The sequence below is a fragment of the Haliotis asinina genome, chromosome 3, assembly GCF_037392515.1.
Source record: "Haliotis asinina isolate JCU_RB_2024 chromosome 3, JCU_Hal_asi_v2, whole genome shotgun sequence".
NCBI lineage: Eukaryota > Metazoa > Mollusca > Gastropoda > Lepetellida > Haliotidae > Haliotis > Haliotis asinina.
Genome location: NC_090282.1, coordinates 24,063,047 through 24,075,800, shown reverse-complemented (window position 1 = coordinate 24,075,800; position 12,754 = coordinate 24,063,047). Strand labels below are relative to the sequence as shown.

The 12,754-nt window shown below is 37.4% G+C and overlaps 1 protein-coding gene across 1 annotated transcript; it reads left to right on the top strand.

Annotated features, from left to right (window-relative positions):
* The first annotated feature begins 502 nt into the window (after positions 1–502).
* LOC137277726 (uncharacterized) lies at positions 503–10,977 on the top strand. The gene is made up of 4 exons (XM_067809619.1): positions 503–561; positions 4,683–5,569; positions 7,172–7,264; positions 8,482–10,977. The coding sequence occupies exons 2-4, from the start codon at positions 4,696–4,698 to the stop codon at positions 9,936–9,938; spliced, it is 2,424 nt and encodes an 807-aa protein (XP_067665720.1). The 5' UTR covers positions 503–561; positions 4,683–4,695; the 3' UTR covers positions 9,939–10,977.
* The last annotated feature ends 1,777 nt before the right edge of the window (positions 10,978–12,754 follow it).

Genomic DNA, 12,754 nt, shown 5'->3' with positions numbered 1-12,754 from the left:
GCTTATACTGTCGATCACCTGATTGTCTGGTCTAGACTCGAATATTTACATGCTGCCTCTTTATGGCTGGAATATTGCTGAATGCGACGTAACACTAAACCCACTCACACTGTAAATTAATTATCAGCAACTACTAATTTAAGCTATGTCTAGATTACAAGCTAGATGCCATTGTCACACTGTGACATCATGTTTATTGTGACATCATAACACAATGTTACAAGCCAACAGTGCTGCACACACACGCACGCACGCACGCACACACATACATACATTATTAGACACACGTTTCGCACATGTATAAAATCAGACAGACTGGTATTTATCATCTGCGTTTTCATTGTCTAAGCGTTATTCCAAATGAAGCATATTAAGACAGTCAGAAAACAGATTATAATACAACAATAAATTATTCGTCCTCGTTTAACGGGAAGGATTGGTATTTTACTAGCGCTTCCCTGTTTCTCAACGTCCATGAAAGGTACGTAACTCAGGTGGTACTTCCTGTCTTGGAATCCTTGCTAATGACAGGAATGCAAGGTTACGTCCAGTGAAAATTGGGTATGTGTTTGATTCTTGCACTGTTTGAAACTGACATCTACTTCCTCGTTTTACGTTACCACACGATCCACGTTGCACTGAATTTATGCTCCTTTCATGCTGTCGAACGGTGGGTTTCCCGTCAAGTCGGAAATGTACTGTCGAAGGGAGATAATTTATTCTTGCTAATTTACACAAATTACTGCTGCTCAAGTGAGATTATTTATCGTGCCTCTGATGAGAATATTAGCAAATCTCAACAGGTGCACATTCTTCATTGTTATGACGTGTAGTGCCATAAGAATCACTTATTTATTAAATGTCTTTATCAGCTGTACATATACCATGATGGTATTGACGGAATCGGGTCATCACGGTCAACAGGTCATTGCAACCATAAACCAGTTGTCAAAGTCAAAACGACAGTGGCATTTCACAAAGGAAACAGATCAAACCTCATCAAATGTCATAATAAACACTCTGAAAGTTGGTATGTTATGTTTTATACATCCAAAAGCAAACTAGACCTATGTTATCATTAATATCAATGATACCTGTTCCATTCTCATTAATGACCTTATACCAGGCTATATATATAGTCACCACAAGCGGTCATGAGGTCATCCTCTTTTTAGCTGTGAAAGTTGGAGAACAGCATTTTACATGTTCCTTCAGACTCATGGGTTCCCTTATGATGGGTCACAATTTATTGATTAATGATAAACTGCAAAACACATTTAATTCAGTTGTATAAATATAAAGTCATATAATCTTTAATCAAATAAACCTGCAGACAAACAGTATGACATAAGTGACATAATACAGTCCCAACCATTCCTATCAGTCAAACAGGAAACAGTATACTGTTACTAGTGTTAGTGGGCGTGGCATATTTTTTAATTTATGACCTGCAATTGTTTTATTTAATCATATACATGTTTATTTCATGCTCTCTGTGTAAGTTTAGTGGTTATTTGTTCTCAGTGAGTATTCTCATTTTTTTAATAGTCTTGAACAGCAGACACCGATGACTCAAAACAATTTATACAACCATTATGCTATATAAACTGAGATAGGATCCTCTGACTTTATTGTAATGTCTGGATAACTAAGTCAGCATGCATCAAACCTGAGTGTTTATGAGGAAACGGAACTAGGAACCAACTACTATTTGGTATTCAAGGAGAGGTTGTTTTTCACAGATGTAAATTATTAACTATTAAAGATCACATATATTCCAGGGGGTGCAAATGCATAAATCACTAATTTACATTGTTATAAATGAAATCCCGTCATTAAAACTGCTCAATTCGATCTTTAATTACCTTAAATTGACCTTTTTGACAACAGTGCACAATTCTCAGCCGCAAACGAAATTTTAACCAATCAGAGCGTAGTAGGTAATAGTAGGTAGAGATATGAGGTTCTATGCAGGGGTAAACTATTTCATTTACAGGTTTCTGCAAACCGGAAATCGCGACATCTGTTGTGAAAACTGAAAGCTCTATCATTTAGTTTTGTCTCCTGCTTTGCCTAGTTTCCGAGTTGCAACCGTTGTTTTCATAGACGATTTTGTCAAAATCACATGGTGTCGCTAGGTTGTAATCTGTGTTAGGTGGAATAAACCTACACGTTTTTTGTCATCATTCACTTGATGCTCAGTTAATGAATTTATAACAGGTATAATTCATGGTAACACCACTTAGATTACCCGACAAAGATCCCCATTTGGCATTTCTTGTTTCTGGATCGATCAAAGGATTAACCGATAACACGCTGATTGATTAATTACTTTTATACGGATTTCAATGGGGATTTGTCAAAAGGTAGTGTTCATGTATGTACATTTACTAATCTATACTGAATACACTCTGTCATGTATGTGTCTATGTAAAAACAACACCCTTCTGTCAAAGGATTAACCGCCAATACATTGATTGATTGCTCAGTATTGGCTAACTAAATGACTTTTTTAAAAGAATACGCACATTATGCAAGTAGTTGCCAGGTGTGCTATCTTGGGTGACCATTGAGACTATACAGCAATGTGAAAACCTGAAATGATACATTTCGTATATTAGGTTGTTGAAAGACACATCACTTCGGAAATCTGCAGATGAATTATATATCACTCGTTTTTGTTGATATTGATGGATACATTCCTCCAACCAAGTAAGAGCCTGACATTGCTCCTATAACTTTAATTTGTTTTAATTTAAATATTTGCATTTTGTTTTTATTAAGTTGTCGTAGCTTTCACAGAATCATTGTTTTCGTCGTGAAGTTGTAATGATAAAGACGACATACACTAGGGCGTGTGTGCGAATTATAAACTTCAAAATGTCTAGATATTACATTCCTGTTATACATTCGCAGATCACTTCTTTTTGATAAGTTTCAAAATGCATACAAGTATGATTATAAAGTAATTAGGATTATGAGACCAAATATAAAGACTTATATTGACAAGTGTCTACATACTGGTGAGTGAACGTTTACAAACCAAGTAAATTTAGCAAGTGTTGAAATTTATCGCGCAGTATTTTCACTTCGACCCCGACCTTGCTAATGTTAAGTTACAAGTTGTGTCATGCAAACTACTTTTGGTCATGATTCAAATACATATTTCACTACTAGTAGAAAGTAGTTTTGATTTTCTAACTTGATGAAAACAAACCATAATCTCATTAATTCAAATGGACTTTACTCTGTGACTTCACGATTTTCAAAGATGGTGGCACCCATGTATTTTATTGATGGACATTAGGATTTTACATGACATTGCTTATAACATAACAATTTCACTCTTGGAATCGAGGCGGCGGTCAATATAATATTACTTCAAATAATATTGTCACTTTGACCACATCCTCGCATCCAAGGAAGAAAGTGTTATATTCATGCAAAATCCTTTTGGTCAGCAGTGTGTAGTAAGCAGTCTTTATTTTATAAACTCGATGAAACTTGAACTCCATTTTCTATCCTGGAAGGGTGGTAGGGGGCGAACAATACAATTTAGTATATACCACAAGCTTCCACAACGCTTGCTTCGCACACACAAACAACCAGTTTAAGCACAAACTACGGGGTCCGGTGGAACATCTGTGCATAGTGACACCATCACCGGACCCCAAGGAGCAATTGACGGCAACACAACAATTTGGCATGTCTTTGGTGATGTCGTGAAATCAGCAAAATGACTAACTGTAAATCGTTCCTTCTATGACGTCACGGCATGGCTTTGGCGACAGAGTTACATAACCTGTCTGTGGTTTCGTTTGCGGGTGAGAGAGAAGCAGACGGCTTTTTAGCAACTTTTAAGCGCTTGGTATTAATTAGGCACAATTTTCTTTAAAAAAAGAATGGTGTTCGGTTTATGACTAACCAGAAATCTTTCGTATGCAGTGGTACAAAGAGTAAAAAAAAATTGAGTTTAGTTGTTCTTAAATATCAGACATTCAGTTTCCTATCTATCCCTGAACATGTTAATGGATATATGTGGAACTCCAGGGATCACTCTGGAGCAAATGGTCAGTGGAGGAAATCTCTTCCTTAATCTGAATTGGATTTTCAGATGAAATTATTGGATCTTTCTTCATTATTGCCATTATTACATAGTATAAGTATGCATAAGTGATGGGAATTTCTCTCCATGTTAAAATTTTTGTATTTCAATGGGTAAAAATCCGCAAATCTTTGCCCAAAGTTATCCTTGGAACTTCACATTGTGAGTAAATATCATCAGCTCTAGTTCCTGGAGCTAATATTATTTGTAGCAGCTGACAGTAGACAGATGATTGTATGCCAGCTTTGTTGTAATTTTTTTCAACACTTGTCCCAACATATACTTTTTTTACTATGAAATATAATAAATTAATAAATCATGGAAGGCTACTTTCCAGTTAGAGCTTACAATAGTTTTCTTTTAGTAATTATCAGTAACTGCTCTGGGTGGTTATGTGGCCTAGTGGTTAAAGTATTCGCTTGTCAAAGACCTGGGTTTGATTCACCACATGGGTAGAGTGTGTGAGGCCTATTTATGGTGTCTCCAACCATGATATTACTAAAAGCCCTGATCTTGCTGAAAACCATGTAAAACCATGCTCACTCACTCACCATAATTGTTTGTATTTGTTTGCTAGGTATAACTTGACCATGATACCAGCTGCTCCAGTGATGTACCTGGGCTGCCCTAGATGTGATGGCCTGCTCAGCACCCAGGAAATGTATGCACATCATGCAGCCATCTGCGACGGCAACCGGCAGACCTCGTCATGTCAGCTGTTTGCATGCCCCAGAGATATGTTTCTACAACTTCTCAGCAAAGATGTCACACTCATATCTGACTTCTCTGTTTGTGAACTTGATGATGCCGTTCTGAAACAAGGGAAACAAATTCTTCATCCTTCAACCTCATCAAATTCAGAACATAAAACAAACAATGTTCATATTTTGGGGAGAACTAGATCACAGGATTACACTGTGGAGGACAAAAATGTTCTGAGTCCAAATATTAATTCTCCAAATACAAATATAGTTGATGTTCATTTAGATACTGTGGTGAAAGATGTCAACAAGAATCAGTTAACTCTGTCCGAGGCAGAGAAAGAAGCTGAAACTATGTATAACAGTTTTGTTCAAGAAACAGAAAATATCTTTTCAAAAGACGATAATCAGATTGAAGCTTGCATGACGGATGAAGATGAAAGTTGTAAGACTGTTGTGGAAACTGAAGATGCAGTAGATGAGTCTCACTGGGATGAATTTGTGAAGGACAATCATACTGTGTATAGGTGTAGACTGTGCAGCCATGAATCCAACTATCTGGGCTTCATGAAGAGACACATTCGAGCCCACAACAATGGCGAGGTGCTGCAGTGCGACCAGTGTGATTTCACCACGATTTGGAAGAGTCAGCTACAGAGCCATAAGAGTAAACATGCCCAGCCCAGCTTCCTGTGTGAACACTGCCCCAGGAGATTCAAGAACAAGTCTAGTCTCACCAGACACAGTGCCAAGAAACATAATGGTAAGCCTTTGAAATGCTATATTTATGCTGTAAGAAAATGGTCAACATCAGACAATGGATGAGTAAGCTTGTATTGATATCACTTTGAACAATATTCCAGTTTTGTCATGACACATAAGCTTACTGAGGGAGTTTCAGATCACAGACTTCATCTCTTTTATGACACCCATGTGGGCTGACTACTGAGGATTATACAACTATTGCAATAATGATGGTCTATTGCAATAGTTTTTTTCTCCTTTAGTTGTCTCATTTGAAGTCATTTCCAACATGAATGTATAGAATGTATATAAAACAAAGTTACAGAAGTTTCAGTCTCTTTTAATAACTGACAAGAAACATGAAACCCAGATCATGTAAACTTAAGAGATAACAGGGGGGGATAACTCAATATCAAAGTGAACGATTTTTAGTACTTCCTGAATTTTGCACTGCACGTTTATCAAAGGAAGTTAGTTACTAAATTATCGATAGTTACACATACTAATGTTCGTTTCCATTTCTACTATTGATTAATTGGCATCAGACTCAGAGACTCCACATTTGCAATCCTTTGATTATAGAGAATCTCATCCAAGGGTCCTCTGATGTCAAATATATCAAAACAGTTAATTCTACTTAAAAAAAAGGCTTGCCAAGGTTTTTTTACATTGGTCAATGCGTGTTGATATATTTCATGTCAGAAGACATGAGGGAGAAAATTTATTTATAATCCAAAATCATTCTTCATCAGTTACGAGTTGCAGAATCTAATTATCTGAACACAAAACTGCCATTATGCTACTTTAGCAGTGATCTCAGTGAGGTCATAGCATTGTCAGCTGTGTTCTTAGAGATGTCAGAGCATTGTGAGGTCATTAACTGATGATGTAATAGTATTATGACAGTTCAGATGTTGTGGTATCTACAATGTCCAAATCATTTGTATGTATCGCTTAATCACACATGGCTGGTGTTGGAGACAGTTAGGATGATAAATGGCTTTGACGTACTTAAGAACATAATCATGAAAAAGCTGCAGTTTAACTTATAACCATAGGCTTGTCATGCTTTAAGGATACAGATTGGCATATGAATATCTACTAATGAATATCAAGGCGGATCTAATAAGTGCATCATACTCGTAGGAAATGAATTCCATAGTGATGATAATGTGACTGAAATGTTATCTGTAGCATCAAACCAAACTTAGCCCGCAAAATGATAAATTTCAAATTTCCTCTTAAAAACTTTTGGACATCAACATTTGTTACTGAATATTTACTACTTGCTGCAACCATACTGCCCATGTTTACAGATAAACCGCTATTCATGCCCACAATAACATCAAACTGTCTGTTGGCCTGCATTTGGGTCAAGTTACTTGTTTAAAACGAATGTGAAATTTACTGTCTTTGCTGCTGAACACCTCTTGGAGCAATATTTGAGCTGTTTTACATGGTCTGTAAACAATCAAGTCTGGACTGGACAATCCAGTGAATCGATCCTCACAACTAGGATACAATGACATGCATTGTCCCAGCCATCAAACCTTTAATATTTATTTTTAAAATATAGGAAAACAGCCTAAATGTTTCTCACTGTTACAATTTACAATTCCAGGCAAAAGCAACTTCGTGTGTACGTACAGTCAGGACTGTGGATTTGTGGGAGTCAACAGTGCAAATCTCCGTGACCACATGAGGAAACACACAGGTAGAGTTACTTCCCCTACAACAAAGTTGATGATGTCCTTCTGCTCAGTTCATATGGCTCAGGTTTTTGTCCTATGGGACGCTGTTAACATGAAGATACAGCTGCAGCATTTTTTCATGGTTAGGTTAACCCCTGTACCGCCAACCAGGGACTCCTTTCACAAAGCACTAAGATAATCAGTGGTTATGGTCACTAAGGTTATGCTAGAGTAATGTTAAAGAATAGGAGTTGAGGATAACCTTAGTATAGGTTAGTTTGTGAAAAGAGCTTCAGCACCACAACCTTCCCCACTCTAAGAAAAGTAAGATGTATGCCGGCTTCTTTATTGTGAGACCTGATAAGGTCTCGGGGTAGAATAGGCCTTCAGCAACACATGCTTGCCATAAAACTATGCTTGTCTTAAGAGGTGACTAATGGGATCGGGTGGTCAGGCTCGCAGACTTAGTTGACACATGTCATCGGTTCACTATTGCGCAGAACGATGTTCATGTTGTTGGTCACTGGATTGTCTGGTCCGGACTTGATTATTTACAGACCGCCACCATATGGCTGGAATATTGTTGAGTGCGGCGTAAAACTAAGTTCACTCACTCATTCACTCACTCATTATTGTGAACAACATAACGTTTCAGAACATATGCTTACTCCTTCATCAGGTGTGTTGTGGAGGAAGCATATGCTCCGAAGCGTGTTATTCATAATTAAGAAAACTGACATCCATAAATCTTGACTTTTTTATGCATTTCAGTTCTACATCCCCTTCAAAGATTTGCTTTCAATACCTCTAGCATATAAGTCTGACCCCAAACCCTCCCCCAAATGTCAGGCCCAGTACCCTTACCCACGTTTCTTCAATTAATATGTCCCAGCTGTAGTGTTCTGCTCCACCTCGTGGCTTGTTGTATAAGTCTGCTAATTGTTTAAAATATAATGACCATAAGAAGATCATGTGGATTCATCATATCAGTATTTGTACTCAGTTTGGTCCTAAATGATATAACAGGAAATACATGTCATATACCGTTTCATACATATTATTTGCAATGAAAATGCAGGCTCTATAAACAGGAAAAAAGTTTATGTCACATTTGGAATCTCCAGGAATCACTGTCAACAGAATATTAAAATGGAAATATGAAAATGACAATAGAGAATGGAAGTAAGAATGTGAAATCATGAACAGTAAATTAATATGGAGTCTTCTGGTTTTCTTTCAGGAGAATTGCTGTTTTGTGACTATGGTCAGTGCAAGTTCGTGACCAAGTTTGAGAAAGCCCTGTGCCTTCATAAAGCTAAACACCAGGGAATAACTCGATATGTTTGTGAGATTTGTGGCTACAAGACCATAGAGACAGGCAGCTTCAAACGCCATTGTCTGATCCACAATGGCAAGAAACTGTTTAAGTGCCCTGATTGCTCATACAAGGGAACATCAAGATACGTTGTTGTGAAGCACATCTATGGTAAACATATTGACCACAAGAGATACGCTTGTAATCGCTGTGATTTCAAGACAGCATACTATAGTGGACTGTCCATGCATCTCATGGCACACGAAGGCATCAAGCCTTATAAATGCAGCCTTTGTCCTTACAGAAGCAATTTGTCCAACAAAGTCAAAAGACACTGTTCCCAAAAGCATGTTCAAAATGTTGCCAAAGTTATCAAAGTTGAGAACTGCCTCAAATTCGATGTAAAAGATTATCTCAATCCAGATGTTCATAAGATTGATGTGAAAGTGATCCGCCTTAATGCGGACGGTGAAGAAGAACAGGAGGAAGAAGTAGAGGATGAGGCTGGAGAAGCTGCAGCAGCACCAGCAGCTCTTAATGCAGACATTGTGGAAGACGAAGAAGGCCTTCTGTGTGAATCTAGGATCTCATCTCTACCACAAGGAAGCCCTGATGATCTTGAGGACATGTCCATCATGGGTGGAGGGTTCGGTCTGTGCAGTGACCCATCCTTTCCTCTAGATGCTGTACCCCAGAGCTTTCATTCGGAGGACTCGAACAGTGTTTTTGGAACTAGGAATGTGCGCTTGGATTCTGCAGCAGGACCTGTACTTGACCTAAACAAGTTTCATGTTGATAAGGGCAAGATCCCTTATCTAGACTCTCCAGAAGCCAGCCTTCAGATGACGGAAGGTACCGAGCAGATTTTGTCAGATATATCTGAGAACTTTACGAATGTGAAGACCAATCCTTTCAGAAGTGTTGGATTGGGGTTACGATCTGAAAGTGTCGACAATCTATGTCAGATTAAATCTCCAATGTCAAAGTCTACTGAATCCATTGATACGCTTGACCTTGCAACACAAATAGACAATAAGATCATGCAATCACAGGAAGTTCCTGTCAGCTTTGAAACCAAGACTCATCTTCCTGTGATGTCAGCTTCCACTCCCCTTTTCCAAGTGATACAGCTTCCATCCATCTTACCAATAAACCAAGCCTCCAGCAGTGTAGCTGAACCTGCCAAACCACTCCGAAGTTTGCTGTCTCCAGACATTATGAAATCTCTGTCTGGAACCTCATCTGATGTGAATGCCCCAACTGATACTAGTCAACTGCAAAACCAGATATCCATTGTGTTGAAAGTACCAGCTGGTGTTGGTCAAGCTTCTGGAAAGACTGCAATCCTCTCCCTTCCACAAAATGATGCCAACCCGAAATAAGACTTTTTAATGGTTTGTTTACAATTTTTTTCTGCTGTTTTCAAAATACAGTGAAACGATGTTGCATGTGGAGTCAGTAGGTTGAGAATTACTTCATTAACTTTTTCTGTATTTCATTTTTATGAAATATAATGTTATAGACTTGATAGCACTTACATGAGAAACATCACTCAAATGAGTACCAGTAAAGTTATGATTAGTGACTGCAGAGGTCTTTGAGCATGTATCTCTTGTCCCTGGCAGGGACACAATTTCTTATTCTATTCCCTTTATGTGTGATTATCAGACCTAGTGGTGAAAGAAAAGTTGAAGTGGAATTCTAAACAATCTGCATTCCAGATTTTAAGTGTTGTGCAATCACCCTCACAAGAAATCCCTACAATGACTCACCCCTAGCATGAAGTAAAATAATAACATGCTCATAACAGGAAATAACTAGAATAACTCGCCACTAACAAAAAATAAATATAGTAAATTGCCCCTAACAAGGAATGAAGAAAGTGGCTTGCCCCTACGCAGAAAATATTAAAATAACTCACCTTAACAAGGAATGAATATAATAGTCATAAATAAGAACTATCCCCGAGTGTTGTTAGCTTGTTGTTATGCATTTATTGGAATGAATTGTGATACTTTTATTACCCATTTGCTTATTCTACCTCACTCACACTGTGCAACAAATGCACACAACTGTTGTCATGGTTTTGTCCTTTACATATGATTCTTCAGTATACATATTGTATATGTATGGAACGAATCAGGTTTTTGTGCATTGGTATGTTACTGCAAGGTGATTTACACACCTAACCCAGCACTGTGTTGTTGGCTGTTGCTCCTAACATCCACTTGACCCGTGATGTTGTTATTTTGTTGATAATTCATACAAATTTCTTGGAATGAATCCTGTTGCTCTTTTATTAATGGTTTCTGTTATTTTTTGCTCACCTAACTGAATGTCAGATGAGCTTCAATCGTATTTTGACCTCCTCTGTTTTGCAGTTTCAGTATCTCCCTTGAAAATAAAAAGCCTTCGGATTTTGCATGGTCTCAATTATCCTAAGACACTGTACCAAGTGGGTATATTGAAAATGTTATTTTTGGTCATCAGCCCATTTTTTATGAATCACAATCACATCTGATATGATGTGTTTTGGAATGACACATATAATGATATTTGGTATGTTATAGTGTTTAAAGCTATCTTTATTTTTGTAGTGTAACTGAAATCTTCACATCTCCTCTGAAGCAACAAAGCCTGTAAAACTTAAAGTTAAACTTATCATGAATAATCTAAGCTTTGGATTCAGAAACATTCCTCAACGGATATATTCTCATTCAAACACAGACACCATGGGGATATATTTTGAAAATTATTAATGGCTGTTTGTCAGTTGTTCATTTATTTAGTTGAATAGTGTTGAAAGGTGTTATCAGAGTTTATATGGACCTATCAGAAATTTGCCGTTTATGCAGTATATATGAGTTTTGTGATCAGTTAAACCTCTATGGCATGATGGTGTCTTAACAAATGATGCTATCATTGACCTTACGCATTAAAGGAAAAGCAAAACTGAAAAAACATGTCAGGGACCCACCACACACTTGTCAGTTAAGGTGATATGTCTATAATTAACCAGTGGCTGATAGTGTAAGCAATAATTCACAACATCACTATGCAAGGGTGAGAAAGTTTAGTTTATTATCATTATCAATATTCCAGCAATGGAGGTTTGTAAATAATCAAGCCTGGGCCAGACAATCCAGTGATCCAACAACTTGAGCATCAGTCTTTCCAAATGGGAATAGATGACATGTATGAACTTGTCAGTGAGCCTGACCACCCGATTGTGGCCTTTTACGGCATAGTCGCCTTTCGTGGAAAGCACAGGTTGCTGAGGACCTGTTCCTGCCCCGGATCTTCATGGGTCAAACTACTTGTAAAATTAGTGTGACACACATGCAAGTGTAGTCATGTCTTTATTTATAAATTAGCATAAATTAACACAAGAAAAATACACTTTATTCATAACCCAGTTGTCATTTGTTTTTAGTCTATTTTTTTTACGGCCTAAACATCGTTTCAAGGTATGACGTTTCATTCCTGAATGGCGACATGGATAAAAAAGTATAGAAGTGAACACAGTTCATGCATTCTAGTTTCCAACTTTGTGGTATGGACAGGTATGATACTGAAATATACAATGTGACAAGGATCAGCATCGGTGATTGCACGATGTCATTTAGAAAGTGGACTCTGAGGGTGCGGGTTCGAATCCCGGATGGGACTCAACCAAAAAAGTACTAGAATTTGTACTTTACTGTAAGAGTCGGCTATTGTGACCTTATATATTAACTGTAAGAATCAACTACTATGACCTTATATATTTACTGTAAGAGACATCTACTATGACCTTACATATTTACTGTAAGTGTCGACTGCTATGACTTGATATATTTACTGTAAGAGTCAACTACTATGACCTTACATATTTACTGTAAGAGTCGACTACTATGACCTTACATATTTACTGTAAGAGACATCTGCTATGACCTTATATATTTACTGTAAGAGACATCTACTGTGACCTTACATATTTACTGTAAGAGAAATCTACTGTGACCTTACATATTTACTGTAAGAGTCAGCTACTATGACCTTACATATTTACTGTAAGAGACATCTACTATGACCTTACATATTTACTGTAAGAGACATCTACTGTGACCTTACATATTTACTGTAAGAGTCGACTACTATGACCTTATATATTAACTGTAAGAGACATCTACTATGACCTTACATATTTACTGTAAGA

Excerpts from the sequence above, each read along its gene's own strand:
- LOC137277726 (XM_067809619.1), top strand. The coding sequence starts at position 4,696 with ATGATACCAGCTGCTCCAGTGATGTACCTGGGCTGCCCTAGATGTGAT. Across the intron at positions 5,570-7,171 it reads CAGTGCCAAGAAACATAATG|GCAAAAGCAACTTCGTGTGT; the intron begins GTAAGCCTTTGA and ends TTACAATTCCAG. Across the intron at positions 7,265-8,481 it reads CCACATGAGGAAACACACAG|GAGAATTGCTGTTTTGTGAC; the intron begins GTAGAGTTACTT and ends GTTTTCTTTCAG.